At 35.3% G+C, this 27,216-nt stretch overlaps 3 protein-coding genes across 4 annotated transcripts; 1 reads left to right on the top strand and 2 right to left on the bottom strand.

The window, feature by feature from the left end:
* The first annotated feature begins 704 nt into the window (after positions 1–704).
* LOC120779408 (single-strand selective monofunctional uracil DNA glycosylase) lies at positions 705–27,010 on the top strand. 2 transcript variants are annotated; one of them, XM_040111608.1, is made up of 4 exons: positions 705–762; positions 25,766–26,205; positions 26,265–26,531; positions 26,601–27,010. In XM_040111608.1, the coding sequence occupies exons 2-4, from the start codon at positions 25,789–25,791 to the stop codon at positions 26,859–26,861; spliced, it is 945 nt and encodes a 314-aa protein (XP_039967542.1). In that variant the 5' UTR covers positions 705–762; positions 25,766–25,788; the 3' UTR covers positions 26,862–27,010. The 2 variants fall into 2 exon arrangements, with proteins under 2 accessions (XP_039967542.1, XP_039967540.1); XM_040111606.1 differs by lacking the exon at positions 705–762 and having other exon boundaries at positions 25,571–26,205.
* On the bottom strand, positions 13,603–21,986 carry LOC120779407 (atlastin-like). The gene is made up of 8 exons (XM_040111605.1): positions 21,849–21,986; positions 17,581–17,804; positions 15,566–16,345; positions 15,219–15,491; positions 15,006–15,158; positions 14,825–14,941; positions 13,876–14,010; positions 13,603–13,802 (listed from the first exon to the last, which is right to left on the bottom strand). Exons 2-8 carry the CDS (start codon positions 17,794–17,796, stop codon positions 13,611–13,613), a joined length of 1,866 nt encoding a protein of 621 aa, XP_039967539.1. The 5' UTR covers positions 17,797–17,804; positions 21,849–21,986; the 3' UTR covers positions 13,603–13,610.
* LOC120779409 (pre-mRNA-splicing factor SPF27) lies at positions 24,333–25,294 on the bottom strand. The gene is made up of 2 exons (XM_040111609.1): positions 25,135–25,294; positions 24,333–25,067 (listed from the first exon to the last, which is right to left on the bottom strand). The coding sequence occupies exons 1-2, from the start codon at positions 25,207–25,209 to the stop codon at positions 24,462–24,464; spliced, it is 681 nt and encodes a 226-aa protein (XP_039967543.1). The 5' UTR covers positions 25,210–25,294; the 3' UTR covers positions 24,333–24,461.
* Positions 27,011–27,216: the final 206 nt, after the last annotated feature.

Raw genomic sequence — 27,216 nt, 5'->3', positions numbered from 1 at the left:
CATGGTACATGCGTAACGAAAATATCCATAAAGACCTTGGTATCCCTATGGTAAAGAAAGAAGTAGAAGACAGCAGAATTAAATATATATCTAAACTCCGAGATCACCCAAACCTCTGGCTAATGCTTTGGTACATTCCTGCGATCAAACACGACTTAAAAGAAGAGATATGCCTGCGTACTAAGGAGCAACGTATCACCAAAACAGCTCAATCACTTGCTTGAGCCTGTCTAGTTTTTAATTAGATTTAAGATTTTATAACTTATTGTTAGGCTTTAAGAATAAGCAGATCCAATAAATAAAATAATTTTGAAAAAAAAAAAAAAAAAAAAAAAATTTTTGAAATTTTGGAGAAATAAAAGTATTTGTTACATTCAAAGCATAGGGTAACTGTGAGAGTGACATGTCGCTAGACAAAGCTAGAAAAGTGCATCTTTAAGTTCTATCACTATTTTTAAGAAAGATATAAGCCAAAAGATATCAGACAAATTCAAAGACTGAAGAGTATTCGAGTAAAAATTAATATTTTTCATTGTTATTCAGATTATTACATTGTTATTCAGATTATTACATTGTGAGTGTCTTTTATAATAAATTTTGTAAAAAAATTTGTTGAAGTATTTTTCTGAATATTAAAAAACAGCGAAGATCGTTTTGCCGCCCCCAAGACGTGGCGCGCGGGGCGACGGCCCCTTCGAAAAATTGGTGAAGGAAATTTTCATTTAAATCTATAGATAATTCACCAAACTTCATTTACGAAAGGTTAGTTTGAAAGAATTTGATACTTTAAATAAAAATATTAATAAAAAATGTGATAGTAAAGAAAGCGGGTAATATGGTATACCAGCCTGAGGCCAATTTGGTTTAGTGTTCCATATTACCCGCGTTATTTGTATTAGACTAATTCTTTCATTTTATTTTTGAAGTGTATTCCAAATATGCCGTAAAGAGGTGAGCGTAGGCAGTGGGATAAAGAGAATATGGAAAAGGCCATAGTAGCTGTGAGTAAAGGGAAAATGGGAATACTATTGTCCTCTAAAACCTTTGAAGTTCCACACACAACATTACAGCGAATGGCTAGAAGCGTGAAGCCGGCAGAGGAGCTACTTTCCACAACATTAGGCAGGAAACCTTTGTTCAGTGCAGAAATTGAAAGCGAGCTTGTCAGTTATTCTTTGGAGATGGAATCTCGCTTTTGGGGGCTAAGTATCCCTTGCATTTCAAGTGGCACTCAAAAACAATATTCCTAATAACTTTAATATGTTGGCTAAATATGCAGGCAGAGACTGGTTGAATGGGTTTTGCAAACGCCATAGTAAAACTTTAAGTTTACGTACACTAACTGGGACTTCTTCCGAAAGGGCGAAAAGGATTCACACGCTAAACGTCGCTTCCTTTTCCAATTTACTAAAAAATGAGTTACAAAATATAATTTTCCAGTAACGCATATTTGGAATGCAGATTAGACAGGGCTGTCAGTGCTGAAATCTCGACAGCCTAAAATAATTGCACAAAAAGGCGCCATGACTTTCGCAGAACGTGGATCCCTTATAACAGTTATAACGTGCATGAGTGTTGGCGGGTCTTTCATACCTCCATATTTTATATTTCCTAGAAAGACTAATAACCCACTTCTTATGAAGGATGCTCTACCTGGAGCGAAGTCTTCGTGTCATCTATCTGGATGGATCTAATACCCATTTTCACAAATTGGTTCAAGCATGTTTTGGAGCACACAAAACGACAAATGTATTCCAAAGAGAAGTGCTCTATTTCTTTGCGATTCCTGCATATAAAATTTTTCTGAAGTTTTTATTTGCAAATAAATTTTATTAGATTTAGAAAAAAATTAAGCCAAGGAGCCGAGCCTTTTTCTTTCATTTAATTTTATTTGAATTGTTTTTATAATAAATGCGTAATAAAATATCGAATATATTCAATTGTCACCCTTTGTAAACGTTCATTACTCCTTTACTAATAATGTATTGTGCGGGTAATATGTATACTATAACATATTAATATGGTATACTGGAGCATATTACTTGCACTATACCATATTATTCAGTTTTGAAGGTTTCTGACGAATCTTTTCGTAGTTATAACCAAAATACAAATTGGTATACCATATTACACACACTTACTCTACGAGGTTTAGCCTCGAGCGCACAAATTCTCAAGACTGTATCTCCGAAACTATTACTCGGATCAACGTGAAAATTTAGAACAATATTCAGGAGGTGTTGTAAATTTAATAAGATAATAAAAAAAAATCGTTTTTGAAACTTGTAAGCCCAGGTACGCCATTTACTGAGAGGGAGTCGGTGAAGGTGTTAATGGCTCCAATGTGAAAGTCCGTGTATGTCTAAAGTGTGTTGCGTTCGAAGTCTGGTCGGCGTATTGTCCGATGTTGACTTAGTAAAGAAAATAGCTCTTGTTATTTCTAAGAGGCGGCTACGCTTCAAGCGGGCAACTGCAGGGATTGTTTCTGCGAAAACATCCCATCAGAAACTGTTTAGAGAGGAGTTCGTTATGTTCCTTAACCGGAAGCTTACGGGCCTCATTGTGCAGGAGTTATGGTTCGGAGTGGAGTTATCGCGGTCGTATGAGGAGCATAAGCAGTCCAGTGTAACACCTAAAATCCTAGGATTATTGATAGTCGAAAATTCAACGTCATCAATTGCAATGTAAAGGTCTAGTCGGTAGTTCTTCGTCCAGTTTATGAATATGTTAGGCTCCTTTCAAAGAAGAAGCGAGAAAGGCAGGAGATATAGTTGTTTAAGTTTCCTAAGGTCCAATTAGATGTTCTAAAAATTAATTTCCACTCTACATAATTCCTTAAATGCATTAAAATCGTTCACAGGTGCTTATACATATTATATCAAAAAAGGGTAAAAGAGATATTTACCTTGACTTTGATAGTCCAGTTTGAATGGTAGCTATATGCTATAGTAGTCCGATCAAAACAATTTGTTTGGAGATTGTATTGCTGCTTTGGGTTATTATACTTGCTAAATTTCGAGAAGACATCTTGTCTACTAAAAAATTTTTGCATGTAAGTAATTGTTTTTTATCGTTCAGTTTATATGACAGCTATTCCATATTGGCCCGATTTGAAAAATTAGTCAATTGATATATAATATTTCTTCTTAACCTTCTTTACTGGCGTAGAACCGCTAACGAGTTTACGAAGCGCGCCAGTCGTTTCTTCTTTTCGCCAGGTTCTTCTCCACCTGGTCTCTCCAATGGAGTGGAGGTATTCCTCTTCCTCTGCTTCCCCCGGCGGGTACTGCGTCAAATACTTTCAGAGCTGAAGTGTTTTCGTCCATTCGGATGACATGACCTAGCCAGCGTAGTAAAACCGTACAGCTCATCGTTCTCTTGAATGCTATATTCGCCGTTGCCAGTGCGAAAAGGAACATAAATCTTCCGCAGAACCTTTCTCTCGAAAACTCGTATTGCCGACTCAGATGTCATCGTCCATGCCTCTGCACCATCAGTCCGAAGTGGCACCTGTTGGCAAGTGTTATTCTGCATTGGATTTCCAGGCTGACATTGTTGTTGGCGTTAATACTGTATCCAAGATAGACGAAATTATCTACGACTTCGAAGTTATGATAGTTAACAGTGACGTGGAAGCCTAGTCGCGAGTGCGACGACTGTTCGTGTGATGACACGAGATATTTCGTACTGTCCTGTGGAGAAAGTAGAACCAACGGCGCGGTTGTTGCGGCCAATGATATCAATTTCATCGGCGTACGACAGCAGCTGTACACTTTTATAGAAGATAGTACCTTTCTATTTAGTTCTGCTTGAATTATTTTCTCCAAGACCAGATTAACGAAAGGGTGTCGCTTTGTCTGAAACCTCGTTTGGTATCGAACGACTTGGAGTGGTCCTTTGCGATCCTAATGGAGCTTTAGGTATTGCTATTGACTTTTCCAAGATTTGGCGCATGGTCAATATCTAGTCAGTTGTTGATTTTCCAGGCCTAAAACTACACTGATAAGATCCAAACAGTTTCTTTCACACAATACTCTCGATAGAACCTTATATGCGATATTGAGGAGGCTTATCCCACGGTAGTTGGCATTGATTGTGCGGTCTCCCTATTTCTCTGCTTATGCTCTGGGCATCAGTGACTAGATCACTTCTTTGGGTTCTTAAAGAGTATGTTCGAGAATTGAAACCTTCTGTTAGTCGCCGCATCTTTTCGTAGAATTTGTCTAGCTCTTCGTACTCACCATTTCGGCCTCTCTCTTTTTTTGTCTGCAAATGCGTCTCGCTTCCCTCTTCAACTGTCGGTATCTATCTCATCTCGCGCGTCTTATGATCGATTGTAACGTTGCGAGAGAGGCAGTCTGCTTTCTCTCCATTGCGTCACAGCACTTCTCATCGTACCAGTTATTCTTTTGCTCTTTCCAAAAACCAACTATTTTGTTTGCAGCTAAAGCTTTAACATTTGAACGTAAGGGGCTTCAAATGCCATTCCATTGTTCAGTTATACGGAGTTGCTGATGAGTGCTCTCAGAAAGCAGGAGAGCAAGCCGAGTAGAAAATCGTTCGGCTGTCTGTTGTGATTGCAGCTTTTTGACGCCGAACATTCCTTGTGTTTGTTGTTATCTTGGCAGCAACAAAATAGTGGTCCGTGTCAATGTCTAGAAACCTTAGACGTGTCTTCCGTGTATCACAACATCATCGATCTGCTTGGTGGCTTTTCGATTCGTAGACAACAAGGTAACTTGAGTTTTTTTTATTTTTTCTTATGCTGGAATCTAGTACTACAGATATCCATTTTTTTGGGCCCCGACGAATTCGATCATCCTCAACCGATTTGTGGATGTTTCTTCGTGGAGGACGAATTTACCGACTGTTGTGCTAAATATACCTTATTTGCCCACTCTGGCGTTAAAGTCGCCAAGCACCATTTATCGTGGAGGGGGCAGTTCCATAGGTGCGCTCCAAGCGCTCATAGAAGGCATCTTTAAACAAAAATAAATATATGTTTCACGTCTCATCAAGCCATTAAGCCGAAAATTGGTCATCCACATAAAATTTCTTCTAGAGTTAAGCCTTACAACAGACGAGTTGTATATTAAAATTAAAAATTCGTAATAATTCATAATACAAATAATACAATATTAAAGTGCTTTCTGGAGCTGTTCGAAAAATTTTTAGAGAAAAATCGGTTTTCACAGAAGCGTACTCGGATAACCCCTATTTACAAGTGATGTTAACAAAACAACGACTCTACTTCAAGGTACTGGTGTACCGACAAATACAGGAAATTATGAGCCAAAGGAAAGTTTTAGTGATGAAAACATATTTAACTTTTTCAGTTGTGATGACAAACAAACAATATGAGTTCGCGAAACGAACGAAGAGCTTCTATGGAAAACTTTATTACAATTTGGAAAAATTGCAGTGGTTCAGACAAGGTATGGAGATGCATGCCGTCGAATAAAGTTGGGAACTTGGACATTGTCGTATATAGTATACACCTTTGTGTTCGTTCGTACGTTCCGACAAGCAATTTGCAAAGTTTCGTCCTTAATTTGGGGCTTGATAGCGCCTGGTATTTCCAACAGGATAATGACCTAAAGCACACATCCTATAATGTCAAGGAGGGTTTACTTTATAATGCACCGAAACAATTCCATTCGCTCCCACACTATCACCTGAACTTAAACCGAAAAAACATTTGGTGGACGACCCGCACTGGGAACTAAATAATGATTTGGTGCATGATTGGAACCAAATAATGGCTAAAACCAAAAAAAAAATCGTATTTCCCATGAACAATCATTTGGGGTCAAAAATCAAATTTAGGTAAAAATTAAAATTTTCTTTAAAAAATGCCGCCATTTTGCCAATCTTTTAATTTTTTTAACGCAGGAGAATACGGAGGGTACGGAGAATATCTTTTCGTTTAACGAGAATTTTTCGTTTTGAGGTTTCAACCACGAAGAAGGCCGCAATCACGCGGCAGGGGGGGTTTTTTTAGCGCCGTCGGAGATCTCGTGTAACTAAAAATATCGATTTTTTTAATTTTTTCATTGGGTATTCTGAAGAATGTCTTCACATTTCAAAACAATTGATACAATAGTTGTTTTTTAATTCCCACAAATCGACGTTTTTTAATCTATCACACTAGGGTGTGCCCCTCATGTGCGTTTTTGTTAGAATACGTATAATTTTTTGCACTCCGCTAATATATTTGTCATTTAAAAGATTTTGAAGCGTTTCTTCCTGTAATCAAAAAAGGATTTTTGTTCTTATATACTTGTATTTTACTGGTATATTCACTTTTTTTAAATGAACTTTGTTTTTAGTAAAAGAAGGAAATGTTGTTGGGTTGTACTTTTATCCTTAATATAAAGTTTAGAAAAAATCTTTATTTCACATTTTATATATTTTTAAAAAAATTTCATTTCAAAGCAACACTTAAAAGTACACCTGCGACCATTCTTCAAACTTCAATACGTGCCGCTCTGTTTTTGTACCATTCGTATAAGGTTCAGCTTGGTCTCTCAATTCTCCCAGATATTCTTCATGAATTTCTTTGTTAAACAGTGCGTCGTCTTCAAGATTTTTATACTTTATGTAATAAGAAAAAGAAAGGCAAGTATTAAACAAGGGCTAAGTTCGGGTGTAACCGAACATTTTATACTCTCGCAATTTGCATAGATAAAAGTGCGGGAGATTCACTCAGGTGCTAACAAAATTTTATGATCAAATTTGTATTTGTGGGTAGTATAGAACCGATTTTATCTATTTTAGCCAATGGCACACAATTAACATGCCACATACTAATAAAATGCTCCCTGCCTTTCAATTAGGTATCTCACATACCATACCATCACCAATCTATATGGAGTACAGTCAGCCGGATGTTCGAAAATTCTAACTGTAGTTATACTATACATGAGCTAGGTCAAGTTTTCCAATTTTATCCATTTTAGGTGCAAAGATACACTGTTATGAGTAAAACAAGTTCTCTCTCGTTTTCATTGAGATAACTTAAAATTGGGTGATATTTGCGGTATAACATCAGTCGGAAGCTCGAAAATCTTTATATTAAGTAAATTAAGGGAAGTATTGACCCGATTCAACCCATTTTAGACTTTCATACATATTATGATAGAGAAAGGTTCTCTACGAATGTCAATTATATATGTCATACATTAACCGATTTGTTCAGTAAAAAGTCAACTAAAAGCATTCTTGTCCTCGTAGTTTTGGTTCGCTTTACACAACTTTCTGTCATAAGGTGGCACACTTCGAAGGCACAATTCGTGACGGTCGTTTATCCCGCTATATTAATTGCTTCTAGATTTATATAATGGAAAGGAAAGAATCAGACGGAATTTAAAATTGTGTTATATGAGAAAAAGGCGTGGTTTTAGTCCGATTTCGCCCACTGTAACATACGAACCGAATGTACACCGAATTTGTCCTTAGATATGTGGTTGCAACTTTAGGTGATTTTGCGAGAGCATAATAATGTTAAATATTTATCAGAGTAAAACTAACCAAGTCACAAGCTTTTTTGAAAGCTGTATTGTAAGTCCAGTGAGTGAAAACTGAAGCGGGTGTAAACAACTGAAGCACGCCGAATTCCTTAAGAGATTCCAATAAAACTTTTTTCGCTTCTACCTTCTTCAATATGCATTTTTCCATGAACTGAAGCTAATTGCATATTTTCCCTGGTTAGATATTCTATTGTACATCTATATATATAACAAGAAAAAACGTTAACTTCGGTTGCACCGAAGCTAAATACCCTTCACAGGTGCATTTCTGTTAGTAACTATGTGTTCAGTTTGTATGGAAGCTATATGCTATAGTCAACCGATCTGATCTATTTCTTCGGAGATTACATTGTTGCTTTAGAAAATAATATATACCAAATTTCGTGAATATATCTTGTCAAATGTGAAAGTTGTCCATACAAGAACTTGATTCCGATCGTTCAGTTTGTATGGAAGCTATATGCTATAGTTAACCGATCTGAACAATTTCTTCGGGGATTACATTGTTGTCTTGGAAAATATCTTAAAAACTGAGGGACTAGTTCGTATATATACAGACAGACAGACAGACGGACATGGCTAAATCGACTCAGCTCGACATACTGATCATTTATATATATACTTTATAGGGTCTCCGACGATTCCTTCTGGGTGTTGCAAACTTCGTAACAAACTTAATATACCCTGTTCAGGGTATAAAAATAAGTCCGTATATGTACGTCGCCGAACTACTCATAAACGCGTCGTGCGATTTCAACCAAACGTATACACTACATAGGCAGTGGCCCATATATGGTTTAAATGAAGTTTGGTTGAAATCCGATAACACATGTGTGTGCGGTGCTTATGTGAAGTGAGTGTGTTTTTGCAGCAGGCACTTTTTGTATTTGTATTGGAATATTTTGATTGTTTTGTTAAACAAGTGTTCTGATTGTTACAAGTGCATCATATGATTTTGTGACATTATTTCAAATTTGACATTTTGTGTAAAAAATTGAGTGATTTTTTTTGTTTAATGTCCGATCAGTGAGCTAAAATTACTTGGATTTTTTGGCCAATTTTTAATTGAATTTTGTCACATTTTCAGCAGATTTTCGTGTCTCTTCGTCACTTTTTGGTGCTTTTCGAGTGCAGACGATCTCGAACGTTTCATTTTCACTTCCGAACGGTGAGACAAAATTTATTTCGATTTTTTGCCCAATTTTTAATTGAATTTTGACACATTTTCAGCATATTTTTAACAATTTTCGTATCTTTTCGTGTGTTCAAAATTGAACATGTTCGTTGCTGCCAAAGGACGGGCAACAACATTACATTTAAAAACTTTTATATATTTCACAATTATTAAATCTTACTATTGATACAGTCCACTAATATTAGATATCTATGTTCAAATATAATGAACATACATACACATAAACATAAAGACACATAATAAAAATGCATTGTCATGCAAAACAACAGAATTCAACAGACAATAACACAAACATTATAAAGGATAAGATGTTTACCCATGGGTTCTTAGAATACATTGTAGCAACTGTCTGTAAATGTACTCACATTAAAACAAACCCAAGGTCACACAACATGTGCACTTGAAAACAATACCATACCATGTAGCGAATATTGCAAATACAAGGGAACGTGTTGCAAGATCGCGTTCAGATCGTAGGCCGACAAGTATTAATCGAAATGTTCAAAGGCATGCCGCACAAATCTACGTTAATGTTGGTTTAAATGGTGCTGGATTTAGATATAATCACGCAATTGATTACAGTTTGCATAATTGTGATGATTGGTGGAATGATCAAAGTATGCCAACATTGTAATGCACTGAAATTTCATAATGGAACACCTGGAATGTATTGTGCCAGTGGCAAAGTAAGATTACCCGAATTACAATACCCACCGGAACCATTGGCAACATTAATTTTAGGAACAACGCCGCAATCGAAATATTTTTTGGATAATATCCAAATGTATAATTCGTGCTTTAAAATGACTTCCTTTGGAGCGACGAATGTAATATGAAATAATTTCATGCCGACATTTAAGGTAATTTCGGATCTGGGAATTTCGAATGAAGCATACAGCGACATTTCAGAATTTTTCACAAGTTCTAATCAATCATATTTTGCCTCACAATTTCAGATACAAGGGCAAATTTATCATAAGATTGGTTCATTATTGCCATTTCCGGATGCAAACCACCAGTTCTTGCAAATCTACTTCCTTGGCAATAATGAAAATGAAGTAGATGCCCGTTGTTCAATATTCACAAGTGCCAGAAGAATAATAATATGTGAATTGCAAGCATTGTTTCATGAACATAATGATTTGATTAATACTTTTCGGACAGCACTTGAACAGATGCCGTCTGATGATCATAAAATCGTGATTCGTGCTGATAGAAGACCAATCGGAGAACACGAACGAAGATTTAATGCACCTATGTATAAATAATGAAGTTGCTGTGGTGATTGTCGGCGATGAGTTTCAATCACGTGACATTGTATTGCGTAGAAGAAATAATCAATTACAACGTGTTTGTGAAACACATCGCTCTTACGATGCCCTACAGTACCCAATTTTGTTTTGTCGGGGTGAAGATGGATATTCTATTAATTTAAAAATGGTAGATCCCGCAAACCCACGTGAGTGTTTGTTGTGTTTAATACGGATATACTCTTCCAATTTTGTTTAACAAGAATTAGTATGAAATGATTTAAATTTCCATTTGTTTTTTTCTCTTCAGAACATGAAGTCAATAAAAATGTCAGCGCTATGAACTATTATGCACATAGAATTATGATACGACAAAATCGGGAAAATCATATTTTGAAATGTCGGAGACTCTTTCATCAATATGTCGTAGACATGTATGCAAAGATAGAAACAGAGCGTTTAAACTTTATTCGATTCAATCAACGGAAGTTGCGATCCGAAGAGTATATACATCTCCGCGATGCAATCAATAATGATGGAAATGTTGACAATGTTGGACAAGTTGTTATTTTACCAGCAAGTTACACAGGCAGTCCAAGGCACATGCATGAATATGCACAAGATGCCACTTGCTATGTTCGTTTGTATGGTCGACCAGATTTGTTTATTACATTTACATGTAATCCACAATGGGACGAAATCAAGCAATATTTATATGAAGGGCAATCTTCTACAGACCGTCACGACATAACTGCACGAGTATTCAGACAGAAGCTGAAGTCATTGATGGATTTTATTGTTAAACATCAAGTTTTCGGCGAAGTTCGATGTTGGATGTATTCGGTGGAATGGCAAAAGAGAGGATTACTACATGCCCATATTTTGGTATGGTTAGTCAACAAAATAACAAGCGATCAAATAGATGACATCATCTCAGCAGAAATTCCTGATCAGGAAATCGATCCAGGTTTATTTGATGTTCTTGGACCATGTGGAGTTCTAAATATTAATTCGCCATGTATGAAAGATGGGAAATGCACGAAGCGGTATCCCAGAGATTTGATTTCCGAGACAATTAATGAAAATGATGGTTACCCATTGTATCGCCGACGCTCAACAGATGATAATGGCAAATCTATCAATCTACGAGTCAAAAATCAAGATATTACAGTTGATAATGGGTGGGTTGTCCCCTATTCGCCAATACTATCAAAAGCATTCAAAGCTCATATCAATGTAGAATATTGCAATTCTGTTAAATCGATTAAATATATCTGCAAGTATTTAAATAAAGGCGACATGGCTGTGTATGGTGTTGCAGAGAACCGAAATGATGAAATAACACAATATCAAATGGGAAGGTATATCAGTAGCAATGAGGCAGTTTGGAGAATATTATCGTTCCCAATTCATGATCGAAATCCGGCAGTTATTCATTTTTCAGTACATTTGGAAAATGGACAACGTGTATATTTCACAGTTGATACTGCACAGCAAATTGCAGAGCGACCACCATCAACTACATTATTATCGTTTTTCGAATTGTGTCAAAATAACAAACTAAAACATTGCTTTATTCACAAGTACCAACATATTACACTTGGAATGCATCTGGAAAGAAATGGAACAGACGTAAGCAAGGAAGACCAGTTCAAGGTTATGCTGGCATTTTTGAAAGTGATGCCATTGGACGTCTCTACACAGTGCATCCCAGTCATGCTGAATGTTTTTATTTGCGTCTATTATTGATTCATGTTCGTGGGCCTATATCTTTTTTGAGTTTGAAAATAGTTAACGGCCTACAGTGTCACACTTTTCCGTCAAACATGTCAGGAATTGCATTTACTGGAAGATGATAATCACTGGAATGCGACACATAGGGATGCGTCAGCAACAGGTTCTCCTCATCAAATACGAACATTATTTGCTATTATTATTGAAACATGTTTTCCATCTGATCCATTGCAATTATGGGAAAATTTTAAGGATTTTATGACCGAAGACATTTTGCATCGAATGCGCCGAATTGCAGGAAATAACGATTTAATGATTACACTTGAAATGTTTAATGAGGCATTGATTATCATTGAAGATAGTTGTTTGATAATTGCAAATAAGGCATTGACACAATTGGAAAAACAATATGATTTGAATGAGTTGACCACATTTATAAACTTAAATTTGCATAAATTAAATCCAGAACAGAGACACGCATATGATACCATAATGGAATCAGTACGAAACGAAACTGGAGGAATGTTTTTTTTAGACTCTCCAGGAGGAACTGGCAAAACATTTCTGATTTCCTTGCTATTAGCGACTATAAGATCACAGAGTAATATAGCATTGGCACTTGCATCGTCTGGAATAGCAGCGACGTTATTAGATGGTGGTCGGACAGCCCATTCTGCACTTAAATTACCACTGAATATGAATATAAATGAAAATCCCACCTGTAATGTTTCCAAAAATTCGGGAATGGGCAAAGTCTTGCAACAATGCAAATTAATAGTGTGGGATGAATGTACAATGGCCCATAAGAAATCAGTGGAAGCGTTAGACAGGACATTGCAAGACTTGCGTAGTAATGATCAACAGATATTTGGTGGCGCTTTGATTCTGTTGGCTGGTGATTTTCGTCAGACATTGCCTGTGATTCCCCGTTCAACACCAGCAGATGAATTAAAGGCATGTTTAAAGTCATCTTATTTATGGAGACATGTACAAATACTCAATTTGACTACAAATGTGCGAGTACAAATTCAAAACGATCCATCGGCCAACACATTTTCAAGGCAACTGTTGGCAATAGGCAATGGTCAACTTGCTGTTGATCGTGAAACTGGCTTAAACACTTTACCACATAACTTTTGTAATATTGCACCGACAAAAGAAGAATTGGTGTCAACTGTTTTTCCAAATATTGCAGAAAATTATCGCAATCATAATTGGTTAGCTGAAAGAGCTATACTGGCCGCTAAAAATAAAGACGTTGGTCAAATGAATGCAGACATTTTAACCCATGTTCCTGGCGAGGTTGTAACATATCAATCAGTTGACACGGTTACGAATTAAGACGACGCTGTTAATTATCCGACAGAATTTTTGAATTCATTGGATTTACCCGGATTTCCACCTCATCGTTTACAATTGAAAGTGGGTGCTCCCATTATTATACTTCGAAATATAAATCAACCACGATTATGCAATGGGACAAGATTAGCGGTTAAAAAGGTCATGAACAATTTGATCGAAGCAACAATTTTAAACGGAAAGTTTAAAGGTGAAGATGTATTGATTCCACGAATTCCAATGATTCCATCAGATTTACCTTTTGAATTCAAAAGACTACAGATTCCAATACGTCTTGCATTTGCTATTACAATAAATAAAGCGCAACGGCAATCGTTGGAATTGTGTGGAATTGATTTAGAATATCCTTGCTTTTCACACGGCCAGTTATATGTTTCGTGCTCACGTGTTGGCAAGCCTTCAGTTCTCTTTATCTACACAACAATTCATGGCAAAACCAAACATGTTGTCTACAAAAGAGCTCTAAGATAGTTTAAGTGATACATAGTCTAAGATTGTAAGAAACTAAAATTAAAAGTTGAATAATAGGGAACAAAACCATCTTTATTTAAAACAAGTGTGTTTCTTTTCATATTTTGTTTTGCCGTGCGAAGCAGGCACAGGGCCCGGTAGTGCAAACATACATAGAAAACGCATGTTTTTTTGAAATCCATAATACCCGTAAAGTTCTTCAATTTCTCCAACCAGTTGTTGACGTCTTTCGTCCGAATTCCTCTCAGTTGGTAAAGCTTCAAACTGTAGCAAGTGCAAAACATATTATATAAACATATTTATGCTAAACTAATTATACGATATCAAATTTAAGTACCCCTTCAAGAGCCTTTATTTTGAACTCCTTGTGTTTAGATAAGAGGTTATCTTCTGTTAATACACTTTTGCAAGCATCCTTCATTAAGCCTTCATAACTCATCTTTAACCGTGTCAATTGTAGTTGTAATAATTCCTATAAAGGATTTTATACAAAAATTTTGGTATATCGAATTATTATTTATTTTTTACTCATACAAGTGAGAATATGTTAATCTGAAAATAACATAAATTTCTGATGGACCGTGTGTTCCCTAGCTCTCAACAAAAGTCAGCGGCATTTTATTTGCATTGGCAATGCCAACATTAATAACTGCACTTTTTATTGTTGTGATTTTTTCTTCCAGCTAGGCACACAAATGTGTTGTCAATAAATATTTCATGTTATAACTATTTAACTTATTAGGTCCTCGCTCCGTTTTATTGTATGCAAATACTAATCAATGAATTGATAACAATTGTGATGTTTAAACTCACTTTGAAGTCTAAATTTTGTCGTAAAATAGGACTTTTTCTTTTGAGAAGCCGGCATTTTGTCAAAACTTAAAATTTTGACTAATCCTTCGAACCAATACTTATATTCTTCTGTTGTAATGATAATAATTTTTTGTTTTGATATTTGAGATAATTAACAAAGGAATAAAATTTTATTCAAAGTTAAATTTCATTTAATGCTATAAATTAAATTAAAATTAATTTTATTTATTAATTAAATAAAAGTGAAAAGTTTTCTTTTGGATTTTGTTCTACGTTACATGTATGCCGAAGTAAGCGTTATCTTTAATCAATAATATATTAAAAATTAAATTTTGGGCTTATCTTTCATTAAAAAAGCCCATGTTTACTTGCAAGTGGATATAACCCGTAAATTTTATATAAAAAAAAAGCACACAAATATAATGGCTACGGCTATTAAGCTGTTTTATTCATTTTGTTCTTGTGCTACCTACCAGTTTTATATCATTTTGTTGCTTGTATTTGATGAATTGTTTTTCAATAGCCTTTTGAAGCTGCTCACGAATCTTTTTATGAATTACCGCTGTACTGTTCGATAGACACGAATCAAACTGCAAAACCATATTTTGGAAAATCTATACAATGTTAACGCAATTTATGCACCCTTGTATTTACCTGTTGTAGTACATCCAATTTTACAGCTTTCATATTGCTGTTAAACTCATTTGAAGGTATATATGCATTCCCTATAAGCAATTCATCCATAAACTTCTCAAAATCTCTAATGCATTTATTCATATAGCTTAAATAATTGACTTCGGCAAGAGCCTAAGAGGCAATAATAATAGCTTATATTATTTGTATTAACGAATTGTGATAGAATTTTACCAATTTAGCTTCGTTGAGCTTGCAGAATTGTTGAAATCTCGACGAGCAATAGCTTTTAATTTTGTGGGAATATTTCATAAAATAATTTGCTTTGCCTAATATTGGTTTGTCTTTAAAAGACGAAATTGTTTTCTCTAGATACTCCTTATGCTTTCTCTCTAGTTCTTCTTCCGGAATATATGGGTTTTCGGGACTGGTTAATTCTGTCATTTCGTTCACATATGATTCTTCGGCGATTGTAGCATGGATTTGATTATTTGCCTCTGCTGTAGCCTTCAAAGGAAAATTTACGTGCAATAAGTTTACAATTGCTTGGCATCTATTATAAAATACTAATAAATATGTACCTTAAAAATTGTTGTAGGCTCTGGGAACTCCTTACTGTTGAATGATTCAAAATATAACCGAATGTAGGTTAGAAGATGATCGACTTTTAGTTTCTCCCCGTTTATTTCTTTGATAATTAAATTTTCTGGTGCCAAAATTAGGGGAATGAAGTCACGTAATTGTTCCTTGAACTCGTCACGCAGATCTTTTAAACAACCGCAAAAATCGGATTTTTCGATAGCGAAACCGGGATGTGGCATTAAATAACAGTCAATTTCGTTGAAACTAGTTCTCACATGCTCACATAGTTGTTCATTCTCCTCCGGTTTTTTGTCTTTCCGAATTAATGTTTGCTCAAGTAATTGTTTACCACCGAGCGCTCCGAATGGAGCTTCATCTCTATGGAACCAGTCGCGTATTAAAAATTGTAACTTTTGAAACGGTTTTTTCCCCGTATTCTCCATAGCAATACGCGCATACTCGGTGAATAACTGCAAATGCTGTAGATCGTCCTTTTGTATATTAGATTGAATATTGAAAATTTGAACTGAAGATATCATTGTGCTTAATGCAAAAACATTGGCACAGTCCTTCATGGTACTGTCACAATCGAAAGTGCCCTGCGTGTCCATTAAAATTATTGCAACTTTGTCTCCATTTGGATGGTCATATAGGAAGATATCAGACCATATTAAAATTCCAGTGGTATCGCGTTGCGAACCGCCTCGCCATGAAAACCCTTTAAGTTGTGCATTCTCATCGCCGAGCCAATCTTTTTCACTCAAGTTATTATGAACGTACTGAAATTAGTTTCGAAAGGATTAAAATGTGTATATTAATTATGTATTGTTTTCTAAGATTTGATTTTTCTTTCATGAAAAGTGTTGAAATAAAGGAGTAAAACCAAAGAAGATAACCTTAAAAGTATCAGTTTTCTTACTTAGATGTTCGATTGATTCGTATTGATCGGTCTTGCCAGGTTCTTATTCTATTATAAACCAAATTAATAATGAAAATGAAATGCATAATCTAAAGGACATTCTTTAATATAACAACAATGGAAAAGATAAAATCGGGTATAACCGAATAAGAGAGTATCCTAATTTGTAAGGCCCAAGGTTGGGAAATATTTTCATGTCTTGGCAAAACTTTGGACTTTGTAGTATTAGATTACTGAAAATATTTTTCGATGCAATTTTTTTTTGATCGATATATACGGCAGTCTAGAATAGCGAAAATCATTAGATTTTCTATATAGAGGCTAGGGTAGTTCATTGCCCGATTTTACCCATTTTCATCACAAAAGTATAGTTAAAAGTTATAAAAAATATTTTCCGCATACTAATTTGTGGCACCAGGGTACATTATTATCCGGAAAATATACTATATAAATTGCTTTAAGTTATCTCATAAATTGATTGGTATTTTCGACAATGGACAGTCGAAACCATTGTATAAGGTCAAAGTGGACTTGAAAAGCTATAATGAACATTTTAAGCTGAGGGCTGTCACACTTTAAAAGCACTATTTGTTCGAAGTTTTATTCAACTATCTTTTGGTGCTTGCTTTATTTATGGTGCCGTTAAAGAATCCGCTGGAATTTATGCTATATGGAAAGTAGGCGTGCTGGTAGTTCAATTGCCTCCTTTTCAAATTGCAAGTTAAAGATGATATTGTTATGCAGCAAATTTGGTTAAAATTGGTTGAGTCATCCCTCAGATAAGAGATTTCATTAGCATGCCGAGCTAAGTCATTTTAGTCACGTCTGTCTGTAAGAATCAATGTTCATAAACTTTACTAAATAAATAAATAAATTTTGCAATCGTTCTCTTCCCCCCGAAAAGCTGTCCATTTGTCGGAACCGCCGATATCGGATCGTTATTGAAGAGGATCAAGTTCTTGTATGGCAACATTTTGAATTAAATATAGTTGACTGATCTTCATAATAGTCGAAGCGTTAACATATTGCATTATGATTAAAAGGTAAATCCCAAATTTATATTCTACTGTATTGTAGATGAAAGACAACACTTACTTTGGCGTACATGTAACGTAGAAAGAAATCCAAAAGAAAGCTTTTCCCTTTGCGAAAAGCTCCGGCTACTGAAATCACAGACACTACGCGATCTTTGATTTTTTCGTCCATAAACATCTCATTTAATTCATCTTCATTTAATTGCAGAATGCAGCGAGAACTAGCCGAACCATTTTCACTGCAAATGCTTATAATTTGCATTGGTTTTCCTTGCATTGTGAACACTGAAAATAAATAGCATTATATGATTTGTATTACATTGTACAATGATCTTAACCTCAATGTTACACGATCAAGCGATATTGCTCTCAAGTGAAATGCATACATTCACACATTTTTATCACCCCACTCTCACTGAATGACGATTGAACCTCATCTTGATAAGAATTTTACAATTAAGGCTTGTGTCAACTGATCAAGTCAAAACAGTTGATCCCATAATTTTGCATAAAAGAAAAAAACTATACAATTCTAGGGACTATGAATCTTTTCGATAGACTGATGTCCGGAATACATAGAGCGCGACATACTGCAAGCGACATCAAATATTAAAATATACACGTTCTTAAGGACACAGTTATATAGTTGTGCAGCTGCCTCAATAACTGTGTCCTTAAGGACGTGTGTATTTTAATATTTGACAGAAGTCGCTTGCAGTCGGTCGCGCTCTATGTGGTCCGGGCGTGAATTCAAAGTAATCAACTTCTGCAGAACAGGTTATACAGGTAAAAGCAAAATTGAAAAAAAAAAATCGTCAGTATTTTGTAAATAACGTAAAACTGTTTTCGTATTACGGGATGGCTTTTCTAAGCTCATCTTTTTCATACCCTTAATAGAATATACACGTATTAGTTTTGCAAAGAAGTTTGGAACACCTAAAAAGAAACGTCTGAGTCCCTATAAAAATTTATAAGTCAAAATTGATATAAGTCATTATTCGTCATTTTGCAAAGTTTTTGGTAATTGTCAAACCTGATTTTATGGTTACATGGGTTTACGGGTTTCAAAAATGAACATCACCTCTAGAATATTGTCCTAATTTTCAAGTTGATCCGAGTAATAGTTTCGAAAACTACTCCATCGATCTTCATGAAATTTTACACAGGTTTTTGAGATAATATTTAAAAAAAAAAAATCGCGAAATTTTCACTGAAATTTTAATTTTTTTGTAAAAATGTCTGCCAAAAATCCAATTTTCATTTTTGTCTTCGTCCAAGTTCTAAGTTAAGGTTTTAATTAAAATATGTACATATTTTAACACTTTAGATGATCCCGTAAGGAGTGATCCTGCCAACGCGGGCGCATCTTTTTTCCGAGGAGTCATCGGAAATGGCGTCGCAATGGCCAAGTTTAAAATATCCTTCCCCAAAAGTTTCAGAATTTTTTTTTTGTTAATAGTGTATGTTTATAACAATAAAAAAACATAATAAAATATTTAATTTTTCATATGAGAAAAATATTGTTGAAAAAGGCCGTTTTTTACCCGAGGACATGTGTTCCCTCGTATACCTCGCATACCCCTTATGAGGGCTGTCAATTTAAACCAATTTTGACAAGAGTTGCACTTTGTGTCATCAAGTTAAAATCTATATTATTGCTTAAGTTGTAGGAAATGTTTTAAGGATCATTCGGAACAACCTATATGGGCACAATTCCGTTTCTTTGGCGCCGCGATCTGAAGGTACCGTTGGAAAGAAGAAGTCCTCCTAATTAAAAAATATTCCCAAAATTCGAACATTTCAACAAGCTATTTCACCACGTTTTACACACTTCACGCCCTTTTTATACTCTCGCAACAAAGATGCTAAGGAGAGTATTAGAGTTTTGTTCACATAACGGTTGTTTGTAAGTCCTAAAACTAAAAGAGTCAGATATAGGGTTATATATACCAAAGTGATCAGGGTGACGAGTAGAGTTGAAATCCGGATGTCTGTCTGTCTGTCCGTCCGTGCAAGCTGTAACTTGAGTAAAAATTGAGATATCATGATGAAACTTTGTACCCGTATTTCTTGGCTCTATAAGAAGGCTAATTTCGAAGATGGGCGAAATCGGCCCACTGCCACGCCCACAAAATGGCGAAAACGGAAAACCTATAAAGTGTCATAACTAAGCCATAAATAAAGATATTAAAGTGAAATTTGGCACAAAGGATCGCATTAAGGAGGGGCAAATGTGCACGTAATTTTTTGGAAAAGTGGGCGTGGCCCCGCCCCCTACTAAGTTTTTTGTACATATCTCGGAAACTACTATAGCTATGTGAACCAAACTCTATATAGACGTTTCCTTCAGACATTTCCATATACAGTTCAAAAATAGAAGAAATCGGATAATAACCACGCCCACCTCCCGTACAAAGGTTATGTTGAAAATCACTAAAAGTGCGTTAACCGACTAACAAAAAACGTCAGAAACACTAAATTTTACGGAAGAAATGGCAGAAGGAAGCTGCACCCAGGATTTTTTTTTAAATTGAAAATGGGCGTGGCGTCGCCCACTTATGGACCAAAAACCATATCTCAGGAACTACTCTACCGATTTCAATGAAATTCGGTGCATAATATTTTCTTAACACCCTGATGACATGTACAAAATATTGGTGAAATCGGTTCACAACCACGCCTTCTTCCAATATAACGCTATTTTGAATTCCATCTGATGCCTTCTCTGTATAATATACATATACATTAGGAACCAATGATGATAGCGGAATAAAACGTTACACAAATACGGTATTTGAAAAATATGTAAATGACGGATAATGAAATTTCGATTATCACTTTATCATGCGAGAGTATAAAATGTTCGGTGACACCCGAACTTAGCCCTTCCTTACTTGTTTCACTTCAAATTAATTAAATTAAACTAAAAACATTTAAATAAATCCATATTTTACACTTTTTGCACGTTTTTTTATCTAAGAAACCTTTATTTTAGAAAATACATTTTATGCTCGTAATAAACGACATTTATGTGTTAACAATTACGACGAAATGGAGCGCTGCCATAATGATAACAAGGCAATTCGCTGAAATTCGTCTTTTTCGCTTAAATTCCTCTATTCATGCATAGGGATATTTTCTTTTTGAAATTTAATAAACAAAAAAAATATTATATAATAATATTATATACTGATATTATATAATAATATTATATACTGATATTATATAATAATACCATACTCCTTCTAATATACAATTCGTCACATATTTTATGCAACTGTAATTATGAAATGTGAAATGCGTTATTTTGACAGCAATCGATCGGGTTCATGACGATTGACAGGATCTGTGGATTTATTAGATTGAACAATTCCGTATTAACTACGTCTGCACTTTTGCCGTTTAGGATCGTAATCCTGATAGTACCGGAAATTTTGACGTATCCCTTGTTTCTCAGCACTTTGGTGTAAGTTTTCTTTTAATATATTTAGGTACAACGGTTTCTCCATAATATACTTAACAAAGGCCAAATTTGCAACGCCAGCTGCAGACATACATACATACATGCCCATGCCACAACACTGCCACCACCATGTTTGCTAGTTGTGTGCCAAAAAAGTTGAACTTCAACTTGTCGGCAAAAATTATTGTGTTCCAGAAGTCAAAATCTTGAATTCCAGCTCCCTCGCAAAGGCATATCTCTGCTTAGTAAGTTTGGCCTTCGGCCCACTTGGCCAGTGAAGTCATGCGCACAAAGACTTTTTCGAATTTCTCTTTGTTTGCTTTATTAAAAAAGTATTGCAGAATATAGTATACTAATACTCATTAATTTTTTTTTTAATTGACGCTATTTTTCCTTTTATGGCAATATAAAATCATAACTTTTATTTATATGAAATAAGCTGTGAGCCACTGCAGACTGCAGATAATGGTATTTTGTGCACGCCACAATAACCCGATTACACATACATATGTACATATCCGCTCCCTCTCGTGTCAAGAAACACGTCATCACGTTATCTGAATTTTTACTCAAGCTATCGCTTGCAGTTCTTGATCGACTAACAATAACGCTAGTTAAGACAAAAGAAATACATAAATATCTTTAAATAAACACATACCGATTAAAAAGCGTGGAATATCGTTTATCACTACTTTTATATAAATACTAAATTATTGGCGGAGCCAAAAACGGATACACATTTTAACAAGATCCTAGGGCGGAAATGGGAGAGTGAAAACGCGTGCACTGATAGTCGAGTAACCCTTTCTTGGTTAAATATTGGCCTTGTTCCCCTTAACTAAAAATTTATCCCATTATATACTTACATGTTTTTATTTATATGTATACAAATATGAAGACTTCCAACTATTTCAGGTGCCAATAATATTTCACTTTTCTTAATGCCGATCCGCTTTTCAATGAAGCGTAAAACAAACTGAATCGATTTACAAGACGTGCAATGTGTACCTTTTGTTCAGTCTTCACGTTAGCGATACGATCACAGTAGAATCTACTGATGATACGATGTTCAGCTAACAATTGCTTTCATTCGGTGGTTTCCCGCATTAAAATTGTGGCTATTGTGAATATTTCATTTTGTTTAATAATGTATGCGTATGTGGTGGTTTCTCGTATTTTTATTATTGTTATTGTGAATATTACAAATTGTTTTTGTGATTACATTCATCCGATATTATAAACATACAATGTATGTACGTGTATAAATATGTGTATGGTTAAAATCTATCGGAAGTTCGAATATCTTTTCAATACGTATTTCAATAATGATAGAAAGCAAATTTACGCCAACTGCCATGTTGTGACGTAATCCTTTTGAGTTGAAAAGATGAAGCATAAACGTAAACACTTTTGTTAATTCGTGAAATATAATTTGTATTAAACCATTCTTGCTGCATATAAGGGCTATTGGAAGTATTGATGCGATTTTACCCATTTTTGGCACCAGAATACACTATTACCAAGAAAAAAGGTTCTCTAAGTTTAATTGTTATATCTCATAATTATTTTCATTAAAAAGTGGGTCGCAGGCACTTAGGCCACATATGCATTATCTAAGGTGCATACCTTGGGGATTACTATTTTTGTAAAGCTTTATGCCAATAAGGCCAATATGGTATGGTGTACCATATTACCCGCGTTATTTGTATTAGGCTAATTCTTTCATTTTATTGTTGAAGTGTATGCCGTAAAAAGGTGAACGCAAGCAGTGGGATAAAGAGAACATGGAAAAGACCATAGCAGCTGTTAGAAAAGGGGAAATGGGAATACTATTGTCCTCTCCTTTGAAGTTCCACACACAACATTACAGCGAATGGCTAGAAGCGAGAAACCGGCAGAAGAGCTACTTTCAATAAAATTAGGCAGGAAACCTTTGTTCGGTGCTGAAATTGAAAGCGAGCTTGTCAGTTATTCGTTGGAGATGGAATTTCGCTTTTGGGAGCCAAGATCCCTTATCGGGTAATATGGTATACTATACCATATTAATATTACCCAAGACTGTATCTCCGAAACTATTACTCAGATCAACTTGAAAATTTAGAACAATATTCTAGAGGTGTTGTAAAATTTAATAAGATAATAAAAAAAACATGTTTTTGAAACCCGTAAACCCAGGTACGCCATTTACTGAGAGGGAGTCGGTGAAGGTGTTTATGGCTCCAATGTGAAGGTCAGTGTATGTCTAAAGTGTGTTGCGTCCGAAGTCTGGTCGGCGTACTGTCCGCTCTTGTTATTTCCAACGGAGTGGAGGTCTTCTTTCTCCTCTGCTTCCCCCGACGGGTACTGCGTCGAATACTTTCAGAACTGGAGTGTTTTCGTCCATTCGGACAACATAACCTAGCCAGTGTAGCCGCTGTCTTTTAATTTGCTGAACTATGTCAATGTCGTCGTATATCTCATACAGCTCATCGTTCCATCGAATGCGATATTCGCCGTGGCCAAAGCGCAAAGGATCATAAATCATTCGCAGAACTTTTCTCTCGAAAACCCGCAACGTCGACATCAGTTGTTGTCATCGTCCAAGCCTCTGCACCATATAGCAGGACGGGAATTATGAGTGGCTTATAGAGTTTGGTTTTTGTTCGTCGAGAGAGGACTTTACTTCTCAATTGTCTACTCAGTCCGAAGTAGCACCTGTTGGCAAGAGTTACCCTGCGTTGGATTTAATTTGCATTTGCATTCAGGCGACAATATTGGTGCAGCGTAGTTGAAGACCGGCCGGTCTTCTCCCCATGTGCTGCTGACTAGTGACTTTATGATTTTGTTGCGACTCTGTTATTTGGCAGTTATCGCGGTCGTATGAGGAGTAAAGGAGCACAGGCTGTCCGGTGGCACATAAAATCTTAGGATTGTTGACAGTCGACAATTGCAAAGTAAAGGTCTAGCCTGTAGCCTTTCGTCCAGTTTGTGAATATGTTAGGCTCCTTTCAGAGAAAAAGCGAGAAATGTGTGAGATATAGGCGTTTAAGTTCCCTAAAATCCAATTGACTGCAATAAAAATTAATTTCCACGCTAATTCCTTAAATGCATTGGAGTTTCGGTAGTCCTGACTCTGTACCGAAGCTTTAATACCGTTCACAGGTGCATTCACTATATCATAAAAGTGTAAAAAATATATTTATATTGACTTTAGGCCGATTTTAAAAATGAAAATCAATATTTGAAAAACTGATGGAATTATTTCTCAAGTGCATATGTCTAAATCGACTCAGTTCAACACGCTGATCACCTTTCCGAATCAATTGATATTTTTACAATATTTAAATGGCCACTAACCAACAGTAAATATATGTAGTACATACAAATAGTGGGTGTATTTACATGATATGTACACTTCGGTTTAAAAAATATTGATATTTATATTTTTTGTCAATTTTTTCTTTAATTTTTACTATAAAAGTTAGTTAAGTATATATTTTTTATGGTATGTAAGTGTCCCCATTTGTAAGCGTGGTACTCTTTCGTGCTTTCAGACTTTCAATTTCCATGAGCGCTTTTTGTAATTGATCCTCTAACTCTGCACACTTTTGTTCAATTTCATAATTTTTAGATACCAACAATACCCAATTGGCCTCCAATGATTTTAACTTTTCTCCAGCTTGTGTTTGTGCCTGCTTACGTTGCCAATTAATATCTTGAATTTGCTTTTTTGATTCCTGTAGCTGTGTCAGCGTTTTGGCTTGTAACGCGGCTATAACTTCTAAATATGCTTTCCAAGACTCTATACCATAATCCAACATTAATTCGAGGTTCATTGCACGCACCCATTGATGTTCTAGTTGTGCCATTGAATTCTCTATAGATTCTTGCCAAGCGCTTACTTCAGATAGTTTACCAGAGGGTGGAGGTGGCAATTCATACCGTTTCATGCTTAGAGTTTCCATTGGTTGGCGATTTTGTATTCTCTCAAATTCGCTCGCCATTAATTCGGTTTCAAAGGCATTTGCATTTAAAGGTGGTAAATGATCAAGATAATTCTTTGTAGGCCTATAACGTCGGCATTCTTCCTCCACCATAGCAAGTGCCTGAAATTAAATTGTATTTAATATTGCCATTTACATTTTTGTATATTGCTGATATATTATTGTATACCGATTCTCGAACTCCTGCGTCATCGTAGCCTTGATCAATGTATGGTAATGCATCAACTGTTACCTCACCCGCCATAATATATAAAGCACTTAATTAAAAATTCTACAATTATTATGGAGCAAAATATAAATACGATAAAAACAATGGCTACTTTCTTCTTTTTCGCAACTTCAATTCACAAACATGAAATTCTTCTTCTTCTATTGGCGCATATGGAAGAACATGCGGACTTTGCTTCGAACTGTACAAATAACTTAAGACAGACTGTTTACAACATTTGATCTGAATTAAAGCAGTAGGAGAATTAAAATATTTTGTGTTAAATTTGAAAATTTTTTTTTCATATTTATGTTACAATATTATATTATAATATTTTAAAAATTTAAAATACTTATGCCCGAAGCAATGTAGTACTATATTGTGAATTGTCTTATCAAGAACAAGCACTTACGAATAAAATCTGAATTCAATTACAAATTTACAAAATATAAGTCTTCGCAGTTTGCATAAATTGCAAGCTGGCGAAGGTTATTGTTTGTCTCGTATTTTGTGCTTTCCTAGTACAATTAAAACTCTTACAACTGATTATGTTCTTTGTCTATTCAATTGCCTTTTTTCGTTTTTAACAAAGTGTCGTTATCAGTCGTATTGATTATGTCGCGCGAAACATTAATAAAGGAAATATTTTCTGGAGCGGCCAGCGTTTCTACTGGAGAGTCTGTCCTATCACTGAATAGCCTACAGAAATTTGCTGCTACTAGAAAGCGGCATCTTTCATTACAACCAGCCGAAAAATCTTCAGATTCGCAACAATCATCAACATCTAAGAGATGTGACTCTAAACCGCCAGTTGTAAGCCAAACATTTTGGAGTCGTTTCTATAGTTTAGAATGCCAACTAAACGATGCTTTGCACGCTATTGAAAAACCATCATATATAACTCATGTATACAATCCATTGGTTTATGCCTCAAACTTACACTGTGCTTACTTGGAAAAATTCTTAGATGGACCGAAGCGGGTTGTTTTCGTGGGCATGAATCCTGGCCCCAATGGAATGGGTCAAACTGGTGTATGACAATTAAATGCTATTGCAGAGTGATACATATAAGATTTTTTTCTATGTTCTAGGTACCTTTTGGTAACATATTAACTGTTCGTAATGAGATGGGATTGTCCGGTACGGTTATGCAACCGCCTTCGGTACATTTGAAGCGTCCCGTGGACGGCTTGGAGTGTATTATAGAAGAACCAAGTGGTGTGCGGATATGGGGTTTATTCAAAAAGCTGGCGGGAGGATCTTTGATGACTTTTGGGAAAAATTGCTTTGTACATAATTTTTGTCCGTTAATTTTTTACGACAAAGCCGGAAGAAATATTACGCCTAGTGAGTTGAAGGTAAAATAGTTCATACATTTAATAATGATTTTGAAAATTCAGTAAGTAATTTAAATAATTTTGATATAGGGAGATTATAAAGTTATAATTGGAAAGTTGTGTTTGGACGCTCTTGATAAAGAGCTAGATTTATTGGAGCCGGAGATACTAGTACCAATAGGAGCTTATATAAAAGGAATAATCAAACGTTCTAGACATGTGAATTCCTTTAAAGTTTGCACACTTCATCATCCAAGTCCTCGTGCATTGAATAATCAGAATTGGCTTGAAAGGGCCGAAGAACTTTTACACAAATATGATCTTGTTAAGTATATAAGCAATGAAGTATGATACCTAATGGTAGAAATACCCTTGTATATTACGTATGAGCATACGTATATTAAATCAATCTGACACCCAATCAGTCACTACAGTACAAACTAAGCAATGTGCTTAAACAATTGAGATAATTTTTATCAAAGTGAAATGTATTATTTTTTAAAAAAATTTATATGAGTTGATTCCATTGTTTCGATGGAAGTAAAATATAATATATAATTTTTTGAGCAAATTCACAAAGTTGAAAGAATGAATGAAATTCAATTTTTTTTATGGAAGTAAAATAAATAACATTACATTATATAAATACATTCTTTTTTTCAAGTAGTGTAAGACACGTTTTGAATAAGAATTTAATAATTGCACA

The sequence above is a fragment of the Bactrocera tryoni genome, unplaced genomic scaffold, assembly GCF_016617805.1.
Source record: "Bactrocera tryoni isolate S06 unplaced genomic scaffold, CSIRO_BtryS06_freeze2 scaffold_102, whole genome shotgun sequence".
In the NCBI taxonomy this organism is placed as follows: Eukaryota; Metazoa; Arthropoda; class Insecta; order Diptera; family Tephritidae; genus Bactrocera; species Bactrocera tryoni.
This window is presented reverse-complemented; position numbering and strand designations above follow the sequence as displayed.

What these genes read in the sequence shown, in the direction of transcription:
- LOC120779408 (XM_040111608.1), top strand. Translation starts at nt 25,789, where the DNA reads ATGTCGCGCGAAACATTAATAAAGGAAATATTTTCTGGAGCGGCCAGC. An exon ending in ATGGAATGGGTCAAACTGGT is followed by an intron (nt 26,206 to 26,264) that starts GTATGACAATTA and finishes TCTATGTTCTAG; the next exon opens with GTACCTTTTGGTAACATATT. An exon ending in TTACGCCTAGTGAGTTGAAG is followed by an intron (nt 26,532 to 26,600) that starts GTAAAATAGTTC and finishes ATTTTGATATAG; the next exon opens with GGAGATTATAAAGTTATAAT.
- LOC120779407 (XM_040111605.1), bottom strand. Translation starts at nt 17,796, where the DNA reads ATGCAAGGAAAACCAATGCAAATTATAAGCATTTGCAGTGAAAATGGT. An exon ending in AACAAAATGATATAAAACTG is followed by an intron (nt 14,011 to 14,824) that starts GTAGGTAGCACA and finishes AATCCTTTATAG; the next exon opens with GAATTATTACAACTACAATT. An exon ending in AAATAAAGGCTCTTGAAGGG is followed by an intron (nt 13,803 to 13,875) that starts GTACTTAAATTT and finishes CACTTGCTACAG; the next exon opens with TTTGAAGCTTTACCAACTGA.
- LOC120779409 (XM_040111609.1), bottom strand. Translation starts at nt 25,209, where the DNA reads ATGGCGGGTGAGGTAACAGTTGATGCATTACCATACATTGATCAAGGC. An exon ending in ACGCAGGAGTTCGAGAATCG is followed by an intron (nt 25,068 to 25,134) that starts GTATACAATAAT and finishes ATTTAATTTCAG; the next exon opens with GCACTTGCTATGGTGGAGGA.